The sequence below is a fragment of the Bos taurus genome, chromosome 9 (genome assembly GCF_002263795.3).
Source record: "Bos taurus isolate L1 Dominette 01449 registration number 42190680 breed Hereford chromosome 9, ARS-UCD2.0, whole genome shotgun sequence".
NCBI lineage: Eukaryota > Metazoa > Chordata > Mammalia > Artiodactyla > Bovidae > Bos > Bos taurus.
The window spans coordinates 32,589,127-32,615,527 of NC_037336.1; the positions used below are offsets into that span (position 1 = coordinate 32,589,127).

The 26,401-nt window shown below is 41.2% G+C and overlaps 1 protein-coding gene across 1 annotated transcript in view; it reads right to left on the reverse strand.

Annotated features, from left to right (window-relative positions):
* Positions 1-1,506: 1,506 nt before the first annotated feature.
* Positions 1,507-26,401, reverse strand: part of SLC35F1 (solute carrier family 35 member F1) — a 423,236-nt gene continuing 398,341 nt past the window's right edge. The window contains exon 8 of the mRNA XM_015472798.3: positions 1,507-4,859. Coding sequence (XP_015328284.2) covers positions 4,635-4,859 — 225 coding nt within the window. The 3' untranslated portion in view covers positions 1,507-4,634. The remainder of the gene's footprint in view (positions 4,860-26,401) is intronic.

The following is a 26,401-nucleotide window of genomic DNA, read 5'->3' on the forward strand; positions in this document are numbered from 1 at the left end:
CATAATTTCTGCTTTTCCAGGAATAGGAATTTTACCAAAAAAAAAAGTACTTAACAGAAGTAGAAGGAAAAAGGGGAACATTTTGTAATACATATCTTACCCTTGTACTTTCTGTTTTTGATTTAGGAGTAAGATTCCATTAAAAAAAAAAAAAGATGTATGAGAGACTTCCCTGTTTTGCATGGGGGACCTGAAAAGAGATTAGTTGGATCTGATTCCAGGCCCGCCTTACTGCAGATGTGACAATCTGTCTTCCTGTGAAACATCAAGAGAAGGTTACACTTAACAGGTCCTATGCTGAATCTGACATGTTTCTCCTTCTCTTCATGCTAATCATCACAAAAACCATTCAAGTACAGCCTTAACTTCCCTTTGTAAGAACTTCCAAGCATTTAGGAAACCAAGTTCCTTCTCTTAAGAAAATGATAATTCGCTGGGAACACAATCTAAATGTGAGATGCATGTTTACTGTGTATACTAATGGACTCTAATCATTTAGAATTGCTGGACATTTAGACACAGACTAGACTTGAAGTTCAACTGTATTTCATCTTTGATCACAGAGTTTACTAAATAAAAATAAGCCATACTTTACAGAAAGAGTTCAATTTCTCAAGGAAAAAGCTATTTTTAAGCTGAGTCACATTGTTTTTGTTAAGCGCTGTTTGTACTATACTATTTATAGAAGCAGATCACAATGGATCTCTCCTTAAGAGTCCTTTATAAAGGCTGTATGCGACTGTTCCTTTTTTTCTGCAAAATGAGTTTTTCTTTTAAAAAGATCTTAAATATATAACTCTGACATACAGTCTTTCAGCTCATTTAATTTTTGAGATCTGATTATGAACATGAATGATAAAAAAGTATAAATTTATATACCATCATCTCTAAGTATTTTAGGGTTATTGGATGACTACAGTTAGTGGTGGAGGAGGGCACGGCAACCCACTCCAGTATTCTTGCCTGGGAAATCCCATGGACAGAGGAGCCTAGCGGGCTACACAGTCCATGGGGTCACAAGAGTGGGACATGACTTGGGGACTAAACAACAACAGTTAGTGGAGAAGTAACCATGACAATACTGTGTAAGTTCAGAGCAGAAACATAAACAGCCCTGCTTTATAAATGTCGTGCTCTTTCTTTATGCCTGGCATTGTGCCGAGGGCAGCATACAAAGAACTTTCTTCTTTATGAGAAACAGTTTCTTGAGGGTAAATTTATAATTGCCCTACATATGTTTTAAATGTGGGTTTAGAGGTTGTAGCCGCTGTCTCCTTAAGCACCCATCAAATAATTAATTTTGCAAATTACAAACGTGTTTAATTTGGCTTTTTGAAGCTACAGCTCTGAGACCAACTGTGCCCTTCCTAATTTGGAAATATTTTCTTTCTGATTTTTATTTTGACATGTACCCTGCTATCTACTTTCGTTGCTATTTCTAGCATCCCATGAGAGCTGCTTCCCCGGTTGTCATAGAGCAGACAAACATTCAAGAAAACCAAGAACTTGGTGCTTTCATAAAGCATTTATTTTTATTTGAAAACATTATACAGGCATTACATTGCCACAGCCAGTCCATAGGGGAGCATGCAAATATCAAAAATGGAGAGTTTGTTCAACTTATTGGTGTCAATTTCCCTTTTTGGTTCATATTTTCCATTTGCAGTGTTGGGATTAGTGTGCTTTGTTATTTATGTGGCTTGACAGTAGAATCCTACCCATGGGGTAAAAATCTGTACTGGTAGCTAGCTGGGGACTACTAAGTGGTTACAAATCAAAAACAAACCCCAAACGAACAATACTACACGCTTGTCAAAAGGTTAATAGCACAAGTTAGCAATATCTAAACTAAACATTGAAACATTTTCATGGGACACAGTGGTACCAATTTTTCCTTTGCTTGGTCTACCTGGTTGTGTATTTCAGAGTGTGGAGCTGTGGGAAGGTGTGACCAAGGTGAGCGCTAGCCCCAGTGCAAGTTGTCATGGAGTAAGTGAGGACCACCACTTATCTCGAGCGAGACTTAGGAGAGCTATGGTTTGCTTACCCAGCCAAATTCTATACAAATTGCTAAAGTCTTATTTGTGGAAGAGAGAGTTATGGTAGATTGAAAAGCTGAAATTCTTGCTGGTGTCTACTGAGGTTATGAAATTCCAGAAACTCAAACAGTTAGAGTTAATGACGTCCTACTCCCATTTCCTACCCCATTCCCAAAGGGTTGATGTCTTAACACAGAAAAAGAGTTTGTTTCTTGCTATTGTCTTTTTTTCCCCAAAAGGCCAATCTGGAACTCCTGATTCATGGGATGAATCTCAGACAATTCGAGTATGTTATCAGCCTTTCTAAATGGAGAAGAACCAACACGGTGAGGCACCCCAGTGACACGAAAGTCTTGTGTACAAGGACATGGGATGATAAAAGGTATACAGTGAATTCACCTTAACATTCACACTTGGTTTCCATACAATTTGGAGTCAGTTAAAATATCCTAGGAAACGATTCACATGGCAACCTGTAGCCATCCATTGATTGCAAACCTTTTAGAAATTAAAAAAAAAAATTTGCATCCACTGAGTTGACTTGGAAATACTTTCATCCACTTATTTTTCTTAAGATTTTACTAAGCGTCTACAAATTAGTGTCATAAAAATGAACAAAAAAAGATGAAAATATTTGGCTGAAAATAAATACTAAAAATGCAATAAATCAGACAAATTATGCAAACCAAAGGAACATAAACACAAAAATAAAACCAGTCTTTAAAGGTCTTCAGATCTGAATGGACAAAATAGTCAGAGAAAGGTATTTAATTGGTTTGACAGGTAGCAGAGAGCAAACATTGGCAAAGTTCTTTTGATTTGATACAGCTTTAGTGTTGATTTTTTTCACTAGAAATAAAACAGGCTTCTAAGCGGGCTGAATGGAGATGAGCATACAATTTGCATATCAGGAAAGATAACTTGTCTGCTCCAACTCCAAGGCAGGACTCCCTGTCCCCAGGGTAGAGGGCAGACAGAGGTGCCACGTGGGTGCTGACTGACAGCATGGGACACTTTTGCAGGTCTATTTAGGACTTGTTCAGGCCAGTATGGGAATCCTGACTAAGCTGCAATCTGTTCTCCACCTTACAGAGACCCCACTGGAGTTTTGCTTTGCTTACTTAACTTGAACTGGTTTGAATTGCCCAAAGTTTCATAAACACTTGTTTTTCCTTTACAAATCCTGTAACTCTGTCGAGGATCTTTCTGAATGATACTGAAGCCAGCCAAACGTAAAGACTAGTGCATGTACTGATAGGGAAAAAGAGAATCTACTGTAAATCACAGAGCTCTGTGGTGTTTCTTGATTTTCTGCGTTTGAAGAAAGAGCTATTGTAAAGGCGACAAAATTAGATTAGTGACATACCCCTCAAAGCCCTATCAGGACCCTGGAATATTCTCTGTATCCATAAGAATGCTGTGTTGATACATTCTGTTATCGAATGGATGCCAAATATGACCAAAAATGCCAGACTTTTCATTGGTGAGATTTTTACTACTACACAATGGCCATATCAGATGAGCTGTTGTCAGAGGCTGTGCCACAGCAGCACCCTGACTTTGTTGGGAGGCCAGACAACCAATGATATCCCACAATCAAGATAATTTCCATGCCGGTATATTTCAAAAAGGGTGTCACACAAAAGGGCAGAGGACCATGGCTTTTTCCAATGCCTTGATTGATCTCCATATTGATCTACCCTAAAGAAATCTAGGGGGAAAAGGAAAATTAAATTTTTTTTTGGAAGAGGGAACATAGGAAGGGGCAGAAAGATTTTTTTAAAAAAGACAGTACCCTAAGCACAAGTGATATTACTCTGGGGTTTCCCATAAGCCACAGAAATGGAACATTCCTTATCCTGTTATTACAAGGACTTGATTAGCAGAATCATGAGTTGCAACAGAAAGGCAATGGCCTGGAGTAATCCGAGGTTGAAATATAAAAAGGCTAAAATGTTTGTTTTATATCTATTCCTAGAATAGAGAATTATATGGTCAGTTGCCACTCCCCACAAGGGTCACAGCACGAAATACATATTGAGCAGGCGATCCAACAGGTAACAGAGGGAACCATGAGCCCCCAGGTGCCTAGGATAAGGAAGCGTCGCAGGGTGGGGCTCCTGTGGCATGCAGCACTCAGAGAAGGTGCACAAAAATAAAGTGTGATTCTTAAAAAGTGACTTGCCATAGAAAAGTGGGAGTGATGCTAACTACATGTGGGTCTGGCGAGAGTTCCCATCAGGAGTACAAAACCTCCTCCTGAAAGTCGCTATCATAACAGTAACCATAATCATACAAACAGTAATACTTGCTTTTGATTCAAACATTTTCACAGTAATTAATGTGGATGGGGGGTGGTGGTGTATGTGTGTGTGTGACCAGGATACACCCTAGGTAGGCATCCCTCCAGGTGGATCAGAGCCTGCATCTCCAGGGATGTTTAGCGTGTGCCTCTTACAGGCTTTCGGATTTGCTACCTTGCAGTCCACCTCTGTAAACTGCACCTAATAAATACCTTTCTCTATGTACAAAACAGAGATGACGGGCGGACACACAGCCGTGGAGGTGTCCTCAGTGGTCAGGGAGGGTGTCATCCTAGGCCACACGCACGTGGGGCTCATCTTCGGTCTCCTGGCCCAGGCTGGTGTAGGTGACCGAAGGCTCCACCTGAGCTGTGGCTGGTAAGTCCACGACGGGTCCCGAAGGGTTGCGGAACTGCTTGTAAACCCGGGGGTCCTGGGCTATGTACGTGGAGGTGGACGAGTAGAGCACCAGCCCGAGGAGGATGGTGAAGAAAGACAGGAGATACAGTCCTGAAAACTGAACAACACAACAGCCAAGTCACTTAGCAGCCAGAGCCGAACTACGTACACAGGAGTGAGAGGGAGAGAGACGGAGTGGAGCCGTTTTCTCTCGTGACAGGCAGCTTGATGAGTCCACCAATGATCTTGATGGAAGATGAATGTTCTCTTCTACCCTGGCTTGGTCTTATTGATTCTCCTTATCTTTTTTCTTGATTCTGTGGCTAACACAGAGGAACATTTAGCTAATTGTCTCTAAAGCACCCGTCCGAGTTACCCGATGTGGGATAGCTAGTTAATCACGAATTGAAATACATCAAGTTAAAAGCAAAAAACTCTCCAGTATCACTCAATAAAGAGTTGGTTGTTTGTGGCTTCATTAAACACAGAAGAAATATAGATACACCACTTAAGGTTGTAATGAAGCCATAAACACCGAGTCCCTCACTGACACAGCTGCAGCAGGCACTTTCCTTTCACCTTAATCCAATTCAAACACTATTTGTCTTCTGAGTAGGAATTGTTATTGACTTTGGTAACTGTCTTTGCAAGATTAGATTATCCTTGGATAGAAAGAAATAGTATACCCTTTCATTCTTGCTCCACTAATCTAAAACCAAAACCAAACAGGAATGGATATACAGTGTTGTGTTTCTAAACTACTGCTTGACAACTCAGAGTTTTGTGGAGAAAAAGAAAGAAAATATTGGTGTATACAACTTCTCTGAGAATTTGCATGTGTTTTTTAAAAAAGCTGTACCTTCTGGGCCTTCTTGAGTAGTTATTATGGAATTACTTGAGTAGTCAGTGGGAGAGAGGTAGGTAACACTATGAGTATTGCCATGGTAACAATGTGAGTGTTGCCATTTCTGTTGTTTCATTCATTCATTCACTCCATTCATCCACTAGTTTCTTCCATGCCTTCTCTGTATCAAACATTCAACTATGTACTGAGGAAACAGAAATGAAAACATATTGTCCTTACTACCAAAGATTGAATAGTCTCAGTGGAGAACCAGAGGTACAGATAGAAAATAATAATACAGTGCACTTATGGCATGCTGATTCTCATTGTAGTTGATGGCTGTTGTCCTAGTCCTGACCACATCCTGCATCTGTTACCCAGTCCAAGCTCGCTCTGCCCATTGCACTATAAGCTAATAAATCCGAGTGCTGAGATCTTGAGGCAAGGTATACAACTTTGGAGAGCCAGCTGACCCAGAAGATGGCAGACTAATGGCTTGAGATAACCATCTTGTCGGGGCCCGGATGCCAGGTTCTTCTATGGATCAGAGATGGGGGAAGGTTAGGACATAGAGTAAAAATGACCATTTAATTCTTGCAAATGTCTCCTAGAGTGGCAAGCCTCAGGCAGGGGGATTGTGAGTTTCACTTCCTTACAGTCATTTCACTGGTGGTATGAAATGGAATATCTGCTATTACGTCAACAAACAAAGATGCCACAGCTATCTATCTGCAATTCTAGCTCTCCAAATGTGAACTTTTGAGCCACTCCAGTAAGCAGCAGATGAGGGGCGCCATTTCCCACACAAAGAACTCAGGAAAGTCACAGTCCTTCACAGGTGGGTGGGTCAGGCTGTCTCCCTGTGAACCAAGCAAAGGCATCCTAGCCCAAGGGCCAGGAGGAGGAGGGGCAGGCAGGCTCCCTGAGGCAGGCCGTTAAGTATGCCTATAATAACAAAAGCAGCAAAATAAGAGTGAAAGTCACAGAAGCAGAGCCAGTATGGATTTAAAATTAACCCTTCCCAATTACACATCCATTTGGAAAAAAGAATCAATTTGATTTTCCTTTTGGGGGAGGCGTACCAATTACTTTATTTGAGGGAATGGTACTAAGGAAAGAACTTAAGTAGACATTTTGGTACAACTTATAGAAAAGGTGCAGTACAAATACGCATGTACGGGCTTGGTGACCAGGGACATCACCCCTGTGGCTATAGGAAGCCAGGCTGAGGAGGTTTGGCTTTCATTATCACTGTTCCCCAGGGTGTGCTTGTCAAAGAGATACTCTGCCATGCCAGATTTGCTTTTCCTATTTTATTTTTTCATGCTCATAGTCTAAAACCAGGCTTCCTTGGTGGCTCAGATGGTAAAGAATCTGCCCGAAATGCAGGAGACCCAGGTTTGATCCCCGGGTCGAGACGATCCCCTGGAAAAGGGAAAGGCTACCCACTCCAGTATTCTTGGCTGGAGAATTCCATGGACAGAGAAGTCTGGTGGGCTATATAGTCTATGGGGTCACAAAGAATCAGACACTGCTGAGTGACTAATACTTTCACTTTACTAAAACTAGGAGAAACTGGTAAAAAAAAAATTAATTGGAAGCTGGAAGAAAATAGGAAAAGGATCCAGAGAGTCTATAAAGTTGCAATGTTATAAGATGGCTGTGTGGTGTGTGTGCTCAGTTGTCTGACCCTTTGGGATCCCATGGACTGTAGCCTGCCAGGCTCCTCTGTCTATGGAATTTCCCAGGCAAGAATACTGGAGGGGCTTGACATTTCCTTCTCCAGGGGATTGTCCCAACTCAAACGTCGAATCTACGTCTCTTGTGTCGCCTGCATTGGCAGGCGGATTCTTTACCACTACGCCACAATGTTCAATAATGGGAAAGGCAGTTTTGAAAATGGCAGATAGAAAAATTATTCATGTGGCTAAAAGTCCTTGCTGTAATATTTTGTTGTTTATCTTACTCTCTCTCTCTTTTAGCACCAGCAAGGTAGTTAAGACTAAAGATCACTTTTTGATTTTCTTTCCAGAGCCTGCATCACTGCCTTTAATTCCTTTATCAATCACAGTCATATGATAATACTTCCTCAGATGGCTTGTATACTGGATTCAGCTTATTACAGCTTCACTAAACTTGATTAATTCAGATTTTCCCAATGAAAATAATTCTTTTTCTTTATGAATTTGTTTATAAAATAAGATGGTAGCAAAACAATATGGAGGTCAAGAAGAAACAGAAACCACAGACTCATTCCAAATTGGGAAAGGAGTACATCAAGGCTGTATACTGTCACCCTGCTTATTTAACTTATATGCAGAGCACATCATGCAAAATGCTAGGCTGGATGAAGCTCAAGCTGGAATCAAGATTGCCGAGAAAAATATCAATAACCTCAGATATGCAGATGATACCACACATATGGCAGAAAATAAAGAGGAACTAAAGAGCCTCTTGATGATGGTGAAGAGAGAGAAAAAGCTCGTTTAAAACTCAACATTCAAAAAACTAAGACCATGACATCTGGTCCCATCACTTCATGGCAAACAGGTGGGGAAACTATGGAAATATTGACAGACTTTATTTCCTTAGGCTCCAAAATCACTGCGATGGTGACTGGCAGCCATGAAATTAAAAGACACTTGCTCTTTGGAAGAAAAGCTATGACAAACCTAGACAGCATATTAAATAGCAGAGACATTACTTTGTTGACAAAGGTCCATCTAGTCAAAGCTATGGTTTTTCCAGTAGTCATGCACGGATGTGAGAGTTGGACCATAAAGTAAGCTGAGTGCCAGAGAATTGATGCTTTTGAACTGTGGTGTTGGAGAAGACTCTTGAAAGTCCTTTGGACTGCAAGGAGAGGCAACCAGTCAATCCTAAAGGAAATTAGTCCTGAATATTCATTGGAAGGACTGATGCAGAAGCTGACACTCCAATACTTTGGCCACCTGATGAGAACTGACTCACTGGAAAAGACCCTGATACTGGGAAAGATTGAAGGCAGGAGGAGAAGGGGACAACAGAGGATAAGATGGTTGGATGGCATCACCGACTCAAAGGACATGAATTTGAGCAAGCTCTGGGAGTTGGTGACGGACAGGGAAGCCTGGAGTGCTGCAGTCCATGGGGTCGAAAAGAGTTGGACATGACTGAGTGACTGAAGAGCTTCATCCTTTACTTGAAACTTTCCCTGATGATCTCAGAAGACAAAGAATCTGCTTGTAACGCAGAAGACCCAGATTTGATTCCTGAGTTGGGAAGATCCCCTGGAGAGGGGAATGGCTACCCACTCCAGTATTCTTTCCTGGAGAATTCCATGGACAGAGGAGCCTTGTGGCCTACTGTCCATGGTATCGCAGAGTCGGACACAACCGAGTGACTAACATTTTCACTTCACTTTCAACAAATGAAATGAGCTTGTTCCTAACAGCAACATTTCAAATATTTTGATACTGACTTTCATTTTCAAAAAACCATCATGCATCTCCAGTTTCAAGTGAGAAACTTGCAAGGGAGGTTTTGGGTGTGAGGCTGCTTCTGTTGCAGCAGATGGAGGCAGAGAGATTAAGAATGGGGCTCTGAGATTAGAACTGCATTCCATCCACAAACCGGATTCAAATCCTAGCTCCACTCCTCTCTGTCACTTTGGACAAGTTTCTTTCCAGGTCCAAGTTCCTTATCAGTACAGTGGGAATAATAATTGTACCTACTGTATAGAGTGGTTATAAGGATAAAATTAGGTAAAGCATATAAAGCACTTATTCTAGTGCCTACATCACAGTGAGGATTCAATCTACATTGACTCCATTGTTAATATTATTCAATCTACACTGGCTCCTTTGTTATCATCAATGACTGTATGTATCAGTGTTACCATATTTTTATATAATCATTGATTAAATTGCCTTTCTTTTATAGGCTCTTGACTACAGGACTGTGTCTTTCTTGACCAGTGTCAAGTGCAGAGTCTGGCATAGTGTGTGTGTGTGTTGTGAGTTGTGTCCGACTCTTTGCGACCCCGTAGACTACAGACCCAGGTTCCTCTGTTCATGGAATTCTCCAGGCAAGAATACTGGAGTGGGTTGCCATTTCCATATCTATTAAGTTTTATTTGCTCTTTGTTTACAGTTTGAATGAATTAATGCATTTAACTGAAGTTTCATACTAAAGAAAGAAACAATTAAAAAATCAGCCTGTACCAATAGTGGATTTCAAATGTTTTGGCTTTCAACTCAATCCAGCATTATTTCTCATACATAAAATGCTAAACAGAGACTCCTTGAGAGAGAAGTTGTAGTAGTGATCCTTAATCATTGACCCCAAAAGTCATCATCTTCACTCCCCTTCAAATCAATTAGGGGAGAGTGATAAGATGATGAATTGGGAGGGGCAATGCAGAAGGCGAGTCTGGTAGAAGATTGTAGACTGCTGATCAGAGAGTTGACAGAGGAAGTTTCATAACTTGAAGTGAACAATCTTTGGCAACTGAAATAATGTAGGGACAGGAAAGGATCTGATACAGGGTATGAGAAAGGTTTGAATTTCTCTCAATTTCTGATTTTGGTTCCTATATACTGACTTGATTAACATGATAAAGATTTTAATAGCCATTTCTTGTAAAGCTAATGTCTTTGCCAGTGTGAAAAAAAATACTACTTGAACCAATCACTTTTGAGACATGGAACTATTAAGTTGAATGATAAATCCAATACAAAGAGTTTTTTTGGGACACAGCTTTCAAATGGCAACACATATCTTACTTGCAATGCATTTCTATTTAATTCAAACAGAATTCACACTAAAATAGTTCAAAATACAGGCAGAAAGGAATTTTATATGACAGAGGTGTCTTGGAAGTCATCAAGAGGTTTTATTAATAGTCAGGAGAGAAAGTTTTCATTTAACACACAAGCTCAAAAAGGGATCCGGAAGGAAAGGATTATGGTTAATCTGGATAAATATTGAATGTTAAAAAGAACTACAAAAAGGTTTGGTACTTTAAAAGGTAAGTAAAAGTTTCCTTTTCCTTTTTTCTTTATAGATTGATATTACCCCTATTAGGTGTACCTAATTGGAGAAGACTCATGAGAGTCCCTTAGACCACAAGGAGATCCAACCAGTCCATTCTGAAGGAGATCAGCCCTGGGATTTCTTTGGAAGGAATGATGCTAAAGCTGAAACTCCAGTACTTTGGCCACCTCATGCAAAGAGTTGACTCATTGGAAAAGACTCTGATGCTGGGAGGGATTGGGGGCAGGAGGAGAAGGGGATGCCAGAGGATGAGATGGCTGGATGGCATCACGGACTCGATGGACGTGAGTCTGAGTGAACTCTGGGAGTTGGTGATGGACAGGGAGGCCTGGCGTGCTGCGATTCATGGGGTTGCAAAAAGTCAGACATGACTGAGTGACTGAACTGAACTGAACTGACTGAATAGGATGACCCTCAGTTCTGGATGCTGTACTTATCCTGATAGAGTGTTTGTTTGTTTTAAAAGCAGTCAAACAAACAGAAAGTCTGCATATTCTAGGCTGCTTTACTTGTTAACTGCAAAGAAATACTCAGGCCTACTTCCCAGAAAGCCATCTCCCAGTGACAGATGTGGTGAGTTTCAGGTGGAGGTTTGCTGCTTCATGTATGAATATGGGCTGCTGTTTGCAGTATACTCTGTGAGCCTCTCCAAGGTCAATCATGGCCCATCAGAAGATGCTGTGGTCCACATATGAGCATCAGAAATGCTGCACTTTGCCTGCATTTTATCTGACTTGTAATTTTGAGAAGTTGCACAAGGATGCACCCTTTTTCACTAGCATACTGCACATGCTGCTGACTTTCCTCTTGCCTTTTTCCATTTTGATAGGTCCCTTTGCTAACAAGGATCAGAAAGTACTCGCTGTACATAAGGAGAATATCTGTGGTGTTGCCGAAAGCAATCTGACTGGAATAAGCCATTTTCCAGAAGAGGGTGGCTTGGAGGACTGGTGATAAGGCTACATAAATCTCTCTATCTTCAACTAGAGATGAAATCTAGCTCTTAGCCAATTACTTGTTAGCTAATGGGACATCTGGGCTTTCCTGATGGTTCAGTGCTAAGAAAACTGCCTGCCAATGCAGAAGTGAGTTTGATCCCTGGGTCAGGAAGATCCCCTAAAGAAGGAAATGGCAACCCACTCCAGTATCTTGCCTGGAAAATTCCATGCACAGAGGAGCTGGGGGGCAGTCTATAAGGTCGCAAAGAGTCGAACACAACTGAGCGACTAAAACACCAACAAAAATGGGACATTCGGCACATCAATTAGGGACAGGCCACATTTTCATTTTAGTTTTGGTATTAAACATCTAAGTTGAGATTTAATAATCAAATTACTTTAATGGGCCTAAATCTATACGAATAGAAAACCACATGGTTTGAAAGCCATTTCAATGTACTTTTACAAATATACTGACTAGATTATGGGAGGAAGAGGACGATTTTTTTTTTCTTTAAGAGGACAATTTTTAAAGGAGGCATTCTTTTTATATTGACTAGAAAATGGCAGGGGTGAGCAGAGAGGAACTCGGGCAACCCTCAGAGAGCTGTGCAGGAGGCTATGAAGTGACCATGGGCTAACGCTCTACTTTTACTGGATGTGTGCACCAACTACCTCCAGGAGGACCTGGCTTTTCCTTCCTTCCTGGAGCATGAACGTCAAAAGATGTCTTTTAACGATGTATGCCTCTTTGTAACATGGCTTTTACAAGGTTCCTGATGTAGGGCTCTGATTATTTTTGTTCAATGACCCCACTTGGACCTATTGATGATCAGAACTAATTGTGATTTAATAGGTAATGAAAAGCTAAAAGATTCTCTTAGCTCTTAAAGAGAGACATACAGCAGTTTTCTCTCTAAAAGCACAAAGATTCAACAGAAATAGAAACGATCACTTGTGAGAGGTAAAGGAAAGACCTGGAAAAGAACAGTTATTAGTGGGTTTCTTAGGAAAGTGGGGTTCAGGGGAATGAGACTTGCAGCTTCTGCATCTATCTGAGAAGGAAAGGTTTAGATTTAAATCCAATTTAGGTCTAACTTATAGAGGTGACCATGGCTCAGATCATGAACTCCTTACTGCCAAATTCAGACTTAAATTGAAGAAAGTGGGGAAAACCACTAGACCATTCAGGCATGACCTAAATCAAATCCCTTATGATTATACAGTGGAAGTGAGAAATAGATTTAAGGGACTAGATCTGATAGATAGAGTGCCTGATGAGCTATGGAATGAGGTTCGTGACATTGTACAGGAGACAGGGAAAAGAAAAAGAAAATCATCCCCAAGAAAAAGAAATGCAAAAAAGCAAAATGGCTGTCTGAGAAGGCCTTACAAATAGCTGTGAAAAGAAGAGACGTAATAAGCAAAGGAGAAAAGGAAAGATATACCCATTGGAATGCAAAGTTCCAAAGAATAGCAAGGAGAGATAAGAAAGCCTTCCTCGGCGATCAGTGCAAAGAAATAGAGGAAAACAATAGAATGGGAAAGACTAGAGATCTCTTCAAGAAAATTAGAGATACCAAGGGAATATTTCATGCAAAGATGGGCTCGATAAAGGACAGAAATGGTATGGACCTAACAGAAGCAGAAGATATTAAGAAGAGGTGGCAAGAATGCACAGAAGAACTGTACAAAAAAGATCTTCATGACCCAGATAATCACAATGATGTGATCACTCACCTAGTGTCAGACATCCTGGAATATGAAGTCAAGTGGGCCTTAGGAAGCATCACTACGAACAAAGCTAGTGGAGGTGATGGAATTCCAGTTAAGCTACTTCAAATCCCAAAAGATGATGCTGTTAAAGTGCTGCACTCAATATGCCAGCAAAATTGGAAAACTCAGCAGTGGCCACAGGACTGGAAAAGGTCAGTTTTCATTCCAATTCCAAAGAAAGGCAATGCCAAAGAATGCTCAAACTACTGCACAACTGCACTCATCTCACAACTAGTAAAGTGATGCTCAAAATTCTCCAAGCCAGGCTTCAGCAATACATGAACCGTGAACTTCCAGATGTTCAAGCTGGTTTTAGAAAAGGCAGAGGAACCAGAGATCAAATTGCCAACATCCACTGGATCATCAAAAAAGCAAGAGAATTCCAGAAAAAACATCTATTTCTGCTTTATTGACTATGCCAAAGTCTGACTGTGTGGATCACCATAAACTGTGGAAAATTCTGAAAGAGATGGGAATACCAGACCACCTGACCTGCCTCTTGAGAAACCTGTATGCAGGTTAGGAAGCAACAGTTAGACTGCTTCCAAATAGGAAAAGGAGTACGTCAAGGCTGTATATTGTCACCCTGCTTATTTAACTTATATGCAGAGTACATCATGAGAAACGCTGGGCTGGAAGAAGCACAAGCTGGAATCAAGATTGCTGGGAGAAATATCAACAGCCTCAGATATGCAGATGACACTACCCTTGTGGCAGAAAGTGAAGAAGAACTAAAGAGCCTCTTGATGAAAGTGAAAGAGGAGAGTGAAAAAGTTGGCTTAAAGCTCAACATTCAGAAAATGAAGATCATGGCATCTGGTCCCATCACTTCATGGCAAATAGATTGGTAAACAGTGGAAACAGTGGCTGACTTTATTTTGGGGGGCTGCAAAATCACTGCAGATGGTGATTGCAGCCATGAAACTAAAAGACGCTTACTCCTTGGAAGGAAAGTTATGACCAATCTAGACAGCATATTAAAAAGCAGAGATAATTACTTTGTCAACAAACGTCCATCTAGTCAAGGCTGTGGTTTTTCCAGTAGTCATGTTTGGATGTGAGAATTGGACTATAAAGAAAGCTGAGCACTGAAGAATTGATGCTTTTGAACTGTGGTGTTGGAGAAGACTCTTGAGAATCCCTTGGACAGCAAGGAGATCCAACCAATCCATCCTAAAGGAAATCAGTCCTGAATATTCATTGAAAGGACTGATGTTGAAGCTGAAACTCCAATACTTTGGCCACCTGATGCGAAGAGCTGACTCATCTGAAAAGACCCTGATGCCTGGAAAGATTGAGGGCAGGAGGAGCAGGGGACGGCAGAGGATGAGATGGTTGGATGGCACAACCGATTCAATGGGCATGAGTATGGGTAAACTCCGGGAGTTGGTGAAGGACAGGGAGGCCTTGCGTGCTGCGGTTCATGGGGTTGCAAACTTGCACATGACTGAGTGACTGAACTGTAGAACTGAGGAAGCTTAGTGAAAATACAAGTGGAAAGAGGGAGAAAATCAGGTCCAATTAGAAAGACAAAAGATGTAGGAAAAGAAAATTTCTCAATAGCTAGGAGGAAACAGGACTGAAAAACTTGGATTAGCCATCCCCCCATATAATTCTTTTCTATATTCATTAACATGTATTTTTTTCTCTTTGTCTAAGTGTGTGTATGCACACACACAACACACACACCTCAGAACCACTATGGCTTACCTGATAGGTCCTGCCTTGTGAACTTTTCTTAAAAAAAATTTTTTTTACTTTAATTTATTTGAATGATATAAAATATTTAATTAAGATGACAAAAGGCAAAAAAGGAATGAAACATAAAAATAGGAACAAAAAACAAGGGCAAGGAATAGAAAATAGTAACAAACAAGGCAGACAATAATTAAATTATACCAATAACCACTTTGAACATCAATGATCCAAATACATTCTGAACTTTTCTTGAGAGAAGCTGAGTAGCCTGAGAGAACACCATCCCTGAAGGGTTCTCATGTATGGTAGATGAGCACAGGACAACAATCACCTCCTGTGGTTCCAAGGCTACATATGAAGAGTGGAGGAAGGAAATACCATGTCAGTCAATTCAGCTGCTCAGTTGTGTCTGACTCTTTGCGACCCCATAGACTGAAGCATGCCAGGCTTCCCTGTCCATCACCAACTCCCGGAGTCTACTCAAACTCATGTCCATTGAGTCGGTGATGCCACCCAACCATCTCCTCTGTCGTTCCCCTTCTCCTCCTGCCTTCAATCTTTCCCAGCATCAGGGTCTTTTCAGATGAGTCAGTTCTTCACACCAAGTGGCCAAAGTATTGCAGTTTCAGCTTCAACATCAGTCCTTCCAATAAGTATTCAGGACTGATTTTCATTAGGATGGAGTGGGTTGGATCTCCTTGCAGTCCAAGGGACTCTCAAGAGTCTTCTCCAACACCACAGTTCAAAAGCATCAATTCTTCGGCGCTCAGCTTTCTTTATAGTCCAATTCTTACATCCATACATGATTACTGGAAAAACCATAGCTTTGACTAGATGGACCATTATTGGCAAAGTAATGTCTCTGCTTTTTAATATGCTGTCTAGATTGATTATAACTTTTCTTCCAAGGAGCAAGTGTCTTTTAATTTCATGGCTGCAATCACCATCTGCAGTGATTTTGGAGCCCCTAAAAATAAAGTCTGTCACTGTTTCCATTGTTTCCCCACCTATTTCCCATGAAGTGATGGGAACAGATGCCATGATCTTAGTTTTCTGAATGTTGAGCTTTAAGCCAACTTTTTCACTCTCCTCTTTCACTTTCATCAAGAGGCTTTTAGTTCCTCTTTCACTTTCTGCCACAAGGGTAGTGTCATCTGCATATCTGAGGTCTCCCAGCAATCTTGATTCCAGCTTGAGCTTTATCCAGCCCAGCATTTTGCACGATGTACTCTGCATATAAGTTAAATAAGCAGGGTGACAATATACAGCCTTGATGTACTCCTTTTCCTATTTGGAACCAGTCTGTTGTTCCATGTCCAGTTCTATTTATTGCTTCTTGACCTGCATACAGATTTCTCAGGAGATAGGTCAGGTAGTCTGGTATTCCCATCTCTTTAAGAATTTTCCACATTTTGTTGTGATCCACACAGTCAAAGGCTTTGGCATAGTCAATAAAGCAGAAATAGATGTTTTTCTGGAACACTCTTGCTTTTTCGATGATTCAGCGGATGTTGGCAATTTGATCTCTGGTTCCTCTGCCTTTTCTAAATCAAGCTTGAACATCTGATCACGGTTCACATAGTGTTGAAGCCATGCTTACAGAATTTTGTGCATTACTTTGCTAGCATGTGAGATGAGTGCAATTGTGTGGTAGTTTGAGCATTCATAGCTCAAGGACAACATCACTGGTAAAACTTCAAAAGACTAGTTGCCTTGACCAAACAAAGGGGCTCTAGTGGATATGAGCCTGCCATGGAAAGATGAGAATGGTTAAGAGTTGAAACTGGTTTTTCAACTGCGTAAGGAAGCTGCTCAGAAATGAATTCAAGGATATTTCTAGGTCTTAGACATGGTTTCTGACATGGAGGTATTTCAGGTACATAAAGAATATGTGGCCACAATAATCATATCCTCTCTAGTTCTTATTCATCTTTTAAAGAGATACAGATATAATCAAACCTTTCTACATTAAAAAAATTTTTTTAATTGGATTTTTAAAAAACTTGGTTTTTTTGGGCCACACCATGAGGCATGTGGAATTTTAGTTCCCTGACCAGGGATTGAACCCACATCCCCTGCACAGGAAGCATGGAGCCTTAAGACCTGGACCACCAGGAAAGCCCCCACTTTCCACACTTTAAACTCTTAATTAGAAAATACCTAGGATAGTAGAGTCTGGGAATCTGCAAATTTAGCAGTTTCAATGCAACCATGGGTAAATGGAATGACGGAGGTTACACACACAGGCTGGTAAAGGGGAAGTTTAATAGCTGCTGGGAAGAATTTCTGTGTATGGAGACTGGCACTTCTCCATACTTCCAGCAGCAAGTTATGCCTGGGAAGAATTAGACTCTTCATTAAATTTGTGAAACTGTCCTGAATATTCTGCACGTAAAGCACAGGCTCCTCTCCCTAGTACTACCACTCTCTGTGATATGAAATGCATATATAAAGATAAAGCTACTGGCACATCTAATCGAGATTTCTAGACCAAAAAACAAACAAACAAAAAAGACCAATACTATTTCAAACAGAACCAGATTTCATAGTTTGGAGATCTTAAGTACCAGGGTAGTTTAAAGATTCATCAGTGACAAAGTTGGGCAAAATACCAATCAAAAGAATGAATCATAATTAATGATAATGCTGCTGCCGTGGAATTTTTAAGTCCCAATATTATGCATAGGTAAAATTGGGTTTCATAACTAAATTGCCTGAGGAGCCCAAGGTCTTGAGTCCCCACTTGATATGTGGTTTGAAAGGTGGACCCTGAGGACCACAGCTGACCTTCTGAGTGTGCTGGGGCAGGACGGAGAAGATGGATTATCAATGACGACACGTCTCTTAGCAGCTATGTGAATCTCAAGGGTCTGTAGACCACACCTTGAACTTGGGAGTGGAATGGTAGGGAGAGAACCAGAGGCAGCTGGCCATTGCTGGGCAGGCTGCAAACTGTGTCCTCACTGGGATCCTGTGACAAAAGGCCCTGCCTGGTTCTGATCTATTGCTCCTGAGCCTGAGCCAGCTGCTATTCAGGGCAAGGAAACTAGACAGACCTGCCTCCACAGAAACACCAACATAAACACGCTGGTACTTGACCTCCTAATTTTGGCTCTTGCCCTAACCTAACGAGATCACTTTTATTATTATTAAGGGCACTAAAAATGCAAAAGTTCTGCTTCTGGGTTTACTGAGCTGGAAATAAATTACCCACAAAGGCCCGAGCTTTTTCAAATTCTTTGGATCTGCTTCATTATTGCTTTGTCTCCTACTCTTGTCTCCTTTTTTTTTCCCTCTTCTTCTTTTTTCTTCATTTTTTTAAAGGAAAAAAAAAGGGGGGGCTAAATTTCTCTGGCTACATTTTGCAATATTTCTTTATCCTGAGTCATAGCACAGAAAATATTAAATGTGACATGGCGCATGACAGACACCAAAATTGGTTGTTTTTAAGGACTAAGAATACTGACCTCCAAGCCTGGTTCCACATGCTTTCTCCAACTGGGAGAAAAGAAATAACCCCAAATTCTTGCTAATCTAATCAAGACAGAAAATAAGTTAATAAGTGCCTTAGTTAAAATGCCAAATGGTCTTTCAATCCATATCAGAAAACTAAGACATCACTAAGGTTTAAATATTTGGGAAACAAACTTACCCTCCAAGAATCTTATTGTTAAGGAGAGAAGCAGCAGCCAGGGCCCTTGCCTCTCCGTGGCCTGAGGCTGTCACTCATGTCAAGCCTATACCCCCACTGTAATCTGAGTTCAGTTTATGGTGCCTTCTGTTTGGTTTGCAAAACCAATTCATTTGGCAGTGTAATCTGTGCAGCCAATCACATCTAAGGCCAATAAGGGTTCTTTTATACACAAATCTCTTCCCCTGTGGGTAATTTCACACATGAGTACAGCAATAAGGAGCTAAAAATGGATTCCTGACACTATCTTTTATATGACAAACAGACATTTTCACTTGGTTTGATGAAGTGATAGAAATCCTCTTTCACGCAGATTTCTATTGTCTGCAGTCCAGCAAAATAAGATCGTCATAGCCAAGTTGGAAGTGGAATAAAAGGGGCAGTAGTCTGTGGGTAATTGGACCATAAAAAAGGCTGAGCACCAAAGAATTGATGCTTTCGAACTGTAATGATGGAGTTGACTCTTGGGCCTCCCTTGGACAGCAAGGAGATCAACCAGTCAATCCTAAAGGAAATCAACCCTGAATATTCATTGGAAGGACTGACGCTGAAGTTCCAATACTTCAACCACCTGATGCAAAGAGCCAAGACATTGGAAAAGACCCTGATGCTGGGAAAGATGGAAGGCAAAAGGAGAAGAGGGTAGCAGAGGATGAGACGGTTAGATAGCATCATCGACTCAGTGGACATGAATTTGAGCAAACTCTGGGGGATAGTGGAGGACACGGGAGCCTGGTGTGATACAGTCCATGGGGGTCACAAAGAGTCGAACATGACTTAGGGACTGAAGAGCAATAAGGTTGTGGGAATGTTTAATTATAGGCTCAGTTACAACAAGGCCATTTGATGGCTCATTAGGTCACCCCACCAGGTAAAGAACCACAGGGTCAGCTGAGATACTTGCTGAAACAAGTGGAGTACAAAATGGATATTGGAAGAAGGTAGTTGTAAGTTCCAGCTACAGTAATATGATCAGTTACAGAAATAAAGACTGTAATTGTCATGAGTATTTACTCCTTGTTTCGTTTTAAATATGCTTGTCTCTGTGTGTGTGTCTGTATAAAATATTTTTGTTTTCTCCTTTCCCTTATCCCCTTATCAGATAAGATGTATTGACTTTACATCTTAGTATTTAACTAACAGGATGTCAAGGAGAAGAGTGAACATTCCCCAAGTTGTTTTCGTCCTCTTCTGGGGAAAAGGTTAGTGTGTTTTCAGTTGTGTGCAGGCTAGTTGTGTCATGGTGGGCCAAAGTATGACTTTGCTATTGTCTTCGTGTTGAGATTAAGTATGATTTAAGGAGATGTGTGTATATGAGTGCCAAGCTGAGAGGACATAGACTTGAGAGAGTTAATTTTACACGTCAGCTTGGCTAAGCCATAGTATCTAGATATTGGTCAAACATCAGTCTAGATGTTTCTATGAAGATATTTTCTAGATGGAATTAACATTTAAATTAGTAGACACTGATTAAAGTAGATTAACCCCATCGTATGGATAGACTTCTTTCACTCAGTTGATGTCTTGAGATAAAGGACTGAGGTCACTGAGGAAGTAGAAATTGTATCTTTCGACTGAGGTCACTGAGGTCACTGAGGAAGTAGAAATTGTATCTTTCGACTCAACCTACAACACCAACTCTTCCCCGGGACTCCAGCCTGCCAGCCTGCTCTTCAGATTTCAAGCTTGCCAATACAATGGCATTTGCCACTTCCTTAAAATAAATCCATCTCTGTATCTCTTTAAATAGGAAGGTAGATAGATAGGAATATGTAGAGATAGAGAGGATAGATACACAAACACACACAGACATCCTATTGGTTCTATTTCTCTGGAAAACCCTAATACAATTAACAGTGCAAAAATTTGTTATACTAAAGGTCTAGATGCTGATGTGAATTTTTATAACAATTTATTCCCATGGTAAGTTTTTTGAAATGGAGTGTTTAATGATATTTTCCAGGCAATATCATGGCTCCCTGCTGGCTCAGTGATAAAGAATCTAGTTGCAATGCAAGAAATATGGGTTTGATCCCTGGGTCGGGAAGATCCCCTGGAGAAGGAAATGGCAACCCACTCTACTCTTCTCGCCTGAGAAACCCCATGGACAGAAGAGCCTGGTGGGTTACAATCCAGGGGGATGCAAGAGTCAGCCATGACTTAGCAACTAAACCATCACTGCCAGGCAAAATCAAGTGGCAATTCACAATATGAGCTCTAGAGTCAGAATGTAGGGGTTTGCATATCTGTTTGACACTTCCTTGCTATGGTTTTGGACAAGTTCTTCACTTCTCCACACCTCTGAGTTCTCATCAGTTAATGAAGGATAATAATAGTACCTCCCTGTTGTGAGCATTAAATTAAATACATATATAAAACTTTTGGTGCAGTGCTTGGCACACAGCAAATGTTCAATAAATGTCAGCTATATTGTTATCTTTACATCAGAGGGAGTAAATGCTAAAGCAAAGATAGATATAAAAACCTTCTTCAGTAACTCTTTCTGAAAAGTTCAACACGAATCAAGTTGAACTGCAAATGCATTTATAGAATTGGCAACTTAAAAGAAGAGTGTGACAATCAATCCATATGGAGAGAAGGCTTTTTTGGCAATGAAAATAATAACCCCCTGGCTTATAAGTTCAGTGTCTGGGCTTATTTAAGTTTTCCTACAATGGTGACTACATAAGTCCTTATAAATTCCTATTCTGCTTTACCTTGTTTATTAATTGTGAGCAACTACTCCCCATTGACACAAATCATGTTTGAGCAGCTATGAGTATATGTAAGTTTAGCAGTTCAATTTGCTCCCTCATTATGTTAAGCTTTAAAGTGGACCCCAAATTACATCTACATCCTAATCCCTGGAATCTGTGACTCTTAGTTACCCTACTTGGAGAAAGGGTCTTTGCAGATGTGTTTGAGGATTTTGAGATGATAGATTAGCCTGGGTGCTATGGACTGAATTGTGCACACACCACCCCCCCAACCCCCAGCAAATTTGTATATTGAAGCCATGACCCTCAGTGTGTCTGTATTCCGAGATGGGGCCTCTATTAAGGTGAAAAGTGAAAGTGAAAGTCACTCAGTCATGTCTGACTCTTTGCAACCCCATGGACTATAGTTTATGGAGTTCTCCAGGCCAGAACACTGGAGCAGGTAGCCATTCCCTTCTCCAGCTCTATTAAGTTAATTGACGTTAAATGCAGTCATAAAGAAGAATTAGCGTCCATGAGAAGTGATCAGAGAACTCTCTCTAACTGCCCCTTACCCCTCCCATGTGTACACACAGAGGAAAGGCCATGTGAAGATGTGAGAAGGCAGTTGTCTGTAAGCCAGGAAGAGAGCTCTCACCAGAAACTGGACCCTGCTGGAGCCTGATCTGGGACTTTCAGCCTTCAAAAGCGTGACAATAATTTTTCTGTTTTCTAAGCCACCCGGCCTGTGGTATTTTGTATGGTGGCTAGAGCACAGTAATACATACAAGTTATTCAGGTGGGCCCTAAATACAATCACAGGTATCTTACAAGAAGGAGTAGAGGGAGATTTCAGACTCAGAGAAGGGGATATGAAGACAGAGGAGAAAGAGATTTGAAGATGCTGGCCTTAAAGACTGGAGTGACAGAGCCACAGGCCAGGGAATGCTGGCAGTCAGAGAAGCTGGACAGGAACACATTCTCCCCCAGAGCCTCGGGTTGGAACATGGCTCTGTTGAACCTTAGTCTTGCCCTGGGGAAGCTGATTTTGAACATAGGGCCCCAGAACTGTGAGAGAATAAATGTCTGTTTGTTTTAAGCCACTGAAGTTTGCAGTAATCTGTTACAGTAGTCCTATGAAACTAACAGAGTCACTAATCAATTATTCATTTAACAACTGAGCTTAACTGTGATCTGAGATCCTAATTATTGCCTCACCATCCACCCATTCAAGAAATGCTTACTGAGTTCTTATTATGTGTCATGTGCTGGGAATGCAGTGACAAATACTATAAAATGGATATCATTCTGTTTTGTTTCCAGTCTGTTGTGGGAGACAGATTAAAACTAAGTTGAAGGAATTAATCTGAAATACAACTTTGGGAAATATTGGTGTTGCTGCAGAAACTCTTATACATTCTGGCTCCCCCACTTCCTCCTCGGAACAGTTTTCTCAGCATTTATCTGAAAGACTGTCTGCCAGACTTGAAGTCCTAAGAAAGTCTGCCAAATAAAATATAACTCTCAACTTTTAGGTTGTACCTTTTTTTAAACTGACAGAGCCATAGGACATAGGCATTCAGGAAAGTTATCATTTGACCTTTAAGTTGACCTTACAGGTCAGGAGGGCACCTACATTTTGCTCAAAATGCAGTAAGAAAGAAGTATTAAATGGTATTCAGAAGAAGAGAGCATGGCCTGGTAGGTATTTTAAAAGAAACACCCTGGCTTCTGGTGGGCCATTAACTGTAGAGTATGTCAACTAAAAAAAAAAGCACAACCTAAAAGTTGAGAGTTATATTTTATTTGGCAGACAAAACTGAGGATTGAGGCCTGGGATGCAGCTTCTCAGACTGCTCTAAGGGACTGCTCCAAAGAGGTAAGGCAGGAGTCAGACACATAGGAGTGTGTGAAACGGAGACCAGGTTGTCAGAATATCAAAAGATTACTATTAATTAAAGAAAAACAGACATCTCAAGTTAAGGAATTTAGCACTTTCTATTAATGGCACCCCACTCCAGTACTCTTGCCTGGAAAATCCCATGGATGGAGGAGCCTGGAAGGCTGCAGTCCATGGGGTTGCTGAGGGTCGGACACGACTGAGCGACTTCACTTTCACTTTTCACTTTCATGCATTGGAGAAGGAAATGGCAACCCAGTCCAGTGTTCTTGCCTGGAGAATCCCAAGGACAGGGGAGCCTGGTGGGCTGCCGTCTGTGGGGTCGCACAGAGTCGGACACGACTGAAGCAACTTAGCAGCAGCAGCAGCAGCAGCATTAATGGGAAAATGCAAGAGTATGGGCTCACTGAAATCTGAGTCTCCTCAGGGTACACCATCAGGAATGGCTGCAGTGGTTGCATCCTGCTTCTATCCTGAATTCCCTCAGGGCTCACTGCTGGGGTGGCTGTAAAGTGATGGCTACAACAGCCTTTGTTTGCGGGTGTGGCGGGCAGCATGTTTCACTGACAAGAGGAATACGTGGAAGCAGGAAGACCAAGAGGCTATTGAAATGGCCTATGTGAGAAATGGTTGTATTCTGAACCAAGATGATGGCAGTGGAAACAGAAGGGAGTCTCTTTTGGAGGAGGATGGGCAGAATTTGTTGATGGAGTAAAGAAAGCTGGGGAATGAAGAAAGAAATTAAGAATCTCAGTTATTGAAGCTGACTGTTCTGAGAGCATGTGATTCTCTTCTAAGCATTTCTCATGGTACTTTTATTCTTCTTGTCATATATCATCTTTTTAAACAGAGAAGATTTACTCTAAACATCGTCTATAGTGCTACTATACACCATGCGGTGTTGTAAGTATAATTCCTGCCAAAATTTAATCTATAAAGTTATCTCATTTCTCCATTAGTCTACTTTCTGGGCACCTGAGAAGTGCGCTAAGAGGAGAACCATATTTAAGAAAGTATGCATGGGAGTGTGCAAAGTCACTTCAGTCATGTCAGACTCTGCGACCCTGTGGACCGTAGCCTGCCAGGCTCCTCTATCCATGGGATTCTCCAGGCAAGAATACTGGAGTGGGTTGCCATGCCCTCTTCCAGGGGATCTCCCCAACCCAAGGACCAAACATGCATTTCTTACATCTCCTGCATTGGCAGCTGGCTTCTTTACCACTAGCACCACTTGGGAAGCTGTTCAGTTCAGTTCAGTTCAGTCGCTCAGTCGTGTCCGACTCTTTGCGACCCCATGAATCGCAGCATGCCAGGCCTCCCTGTCCATCACCAACTCCTGGAGTTCACTCAGACTCATGTCCATCGAGTCAGTGATGCCATCCAGCCATCTCATCCTCTGTCGTCCCCTTTTCTTCCTGCCCCCAATCCCTCCCAGCATCAAAGTCTTTTCCAATGAGTCAACTCTTTGCATGAGGTGGCCAAAGTACTGGAGTTTCAGCTTTAGCATCATTCCTTCTGTAGGAAACTATAATTCAAAACAATTCTAAATTAAGATTTATAGTCTCGGTCAGTACCAAGCAAAGATGAGGTCTACTTTCTCCAAAGTATTTTCACGTATATCATCTCATTTGATTTTCATAAAACTAGTCCCTCAGAGAAGCATGGAGCTCCATGATGAATGACTTGGAGCTGAGGAAGCGGGAGGTGTGAGAAGGTTTAGTAGAGAACCTAGGGCTCCATCTTGCAGTGACAGCTGACACAGTGCCCAGAGGCCTTGACATTCCACCCAATTCTCTTCCCATCTAACTGCATTGCAATGGTTAACTGCGTTGCAACATAAATCTTTCTGTTTCTTCCATTCCCTATATCCAAGCTTCTAGGGCAATCCATATCTCTTACTTAACTCAACATATCTTAGAACAAGTTTAATAGATTATTGATGAATTTGGAAGCTGTTCTTTCTCAATGCATAGAAATGAACAATCATCAAGAAATATCCCAGCTGCAGGAGGGGGAAACTCCTCGACAAAATGAAAAATGAGCTTTCCTGCAACCATATTGGGCTTCCCTGATGGCTCAGTGCTAAAGAATTTGCCTGACAATGCAGGAGACATGGGTTCAATCCCTGGGTTGGGAAGATCCCCTCAAGAAGGAAATGGCTACCCACTCCAGTATTCCTGCCTGGAAAATCCCATAGGCAGAGGGGCCTGGTGGGCTAAAGTCCATAGGGTCGCAGAGAGTTGGACATGAGATCACACACACACACCATATTGGAATTCCTCATTCTCTTCTCTCACTTGCACCTGGGGTGGCAGGAGGGGCAGAAAAATGAAATAAATTTATCATAAAGAATATCTTGATGTGGCAACTGCCAAGGAAGAAATCATTGTATGGTTTTAATGGCTAATCAATTTTCTTTCTAAATAAGGAGTTTGGTACTATCGACTGAAAGAAAATGCACTGCCTACAAGTTGAGACTTATGTTTTATTTGGTGAATTTTCTGAGGGCTTAAGCCCAAGAGACAGGCCCTCAGGCAGCTATAAAAGGGAGTGTTCTGAAGAAGTAAGGGAGCAACCAGGATATACAGGCATTTTGCAAAAACAAATTGGGTAAACATCAAAAGATTTCTGCTAATTAAGCAAAAAGTAAATATCTCAGGTTGATGAATTTAATAAATATATAAAGCATTTATGTATGGGAAGATGCAAGAGTCTTGGGTCATTGCAATCATTCCTTTGACATGCTCATTAACTATCTAGGGTCAGTATCCTGTTTTTCTCCATTGTGAATCCCCTTAAGGTGCAGTCTTGACTACAGTGGCTGATAGCTTGATGGCTGCAACATTGTTTACTGATAAGGCAGGTAACATTATTCACCCACAGAACCTGATAAACAGCTGCCACCTTCTCTTACATAGCCCTCAAAACTCACCTTTTAATTCCAAAATATCACTGAGAAGTATTGGCAATATGGAAGAATATTTGGTTATTTCATCATAAAATCTTATATTATTATTGTTACATTTTCCCAGAATTGCATAATACTTGAAATCCATAAAGTGCTTATAAAAAATGTGACAGAC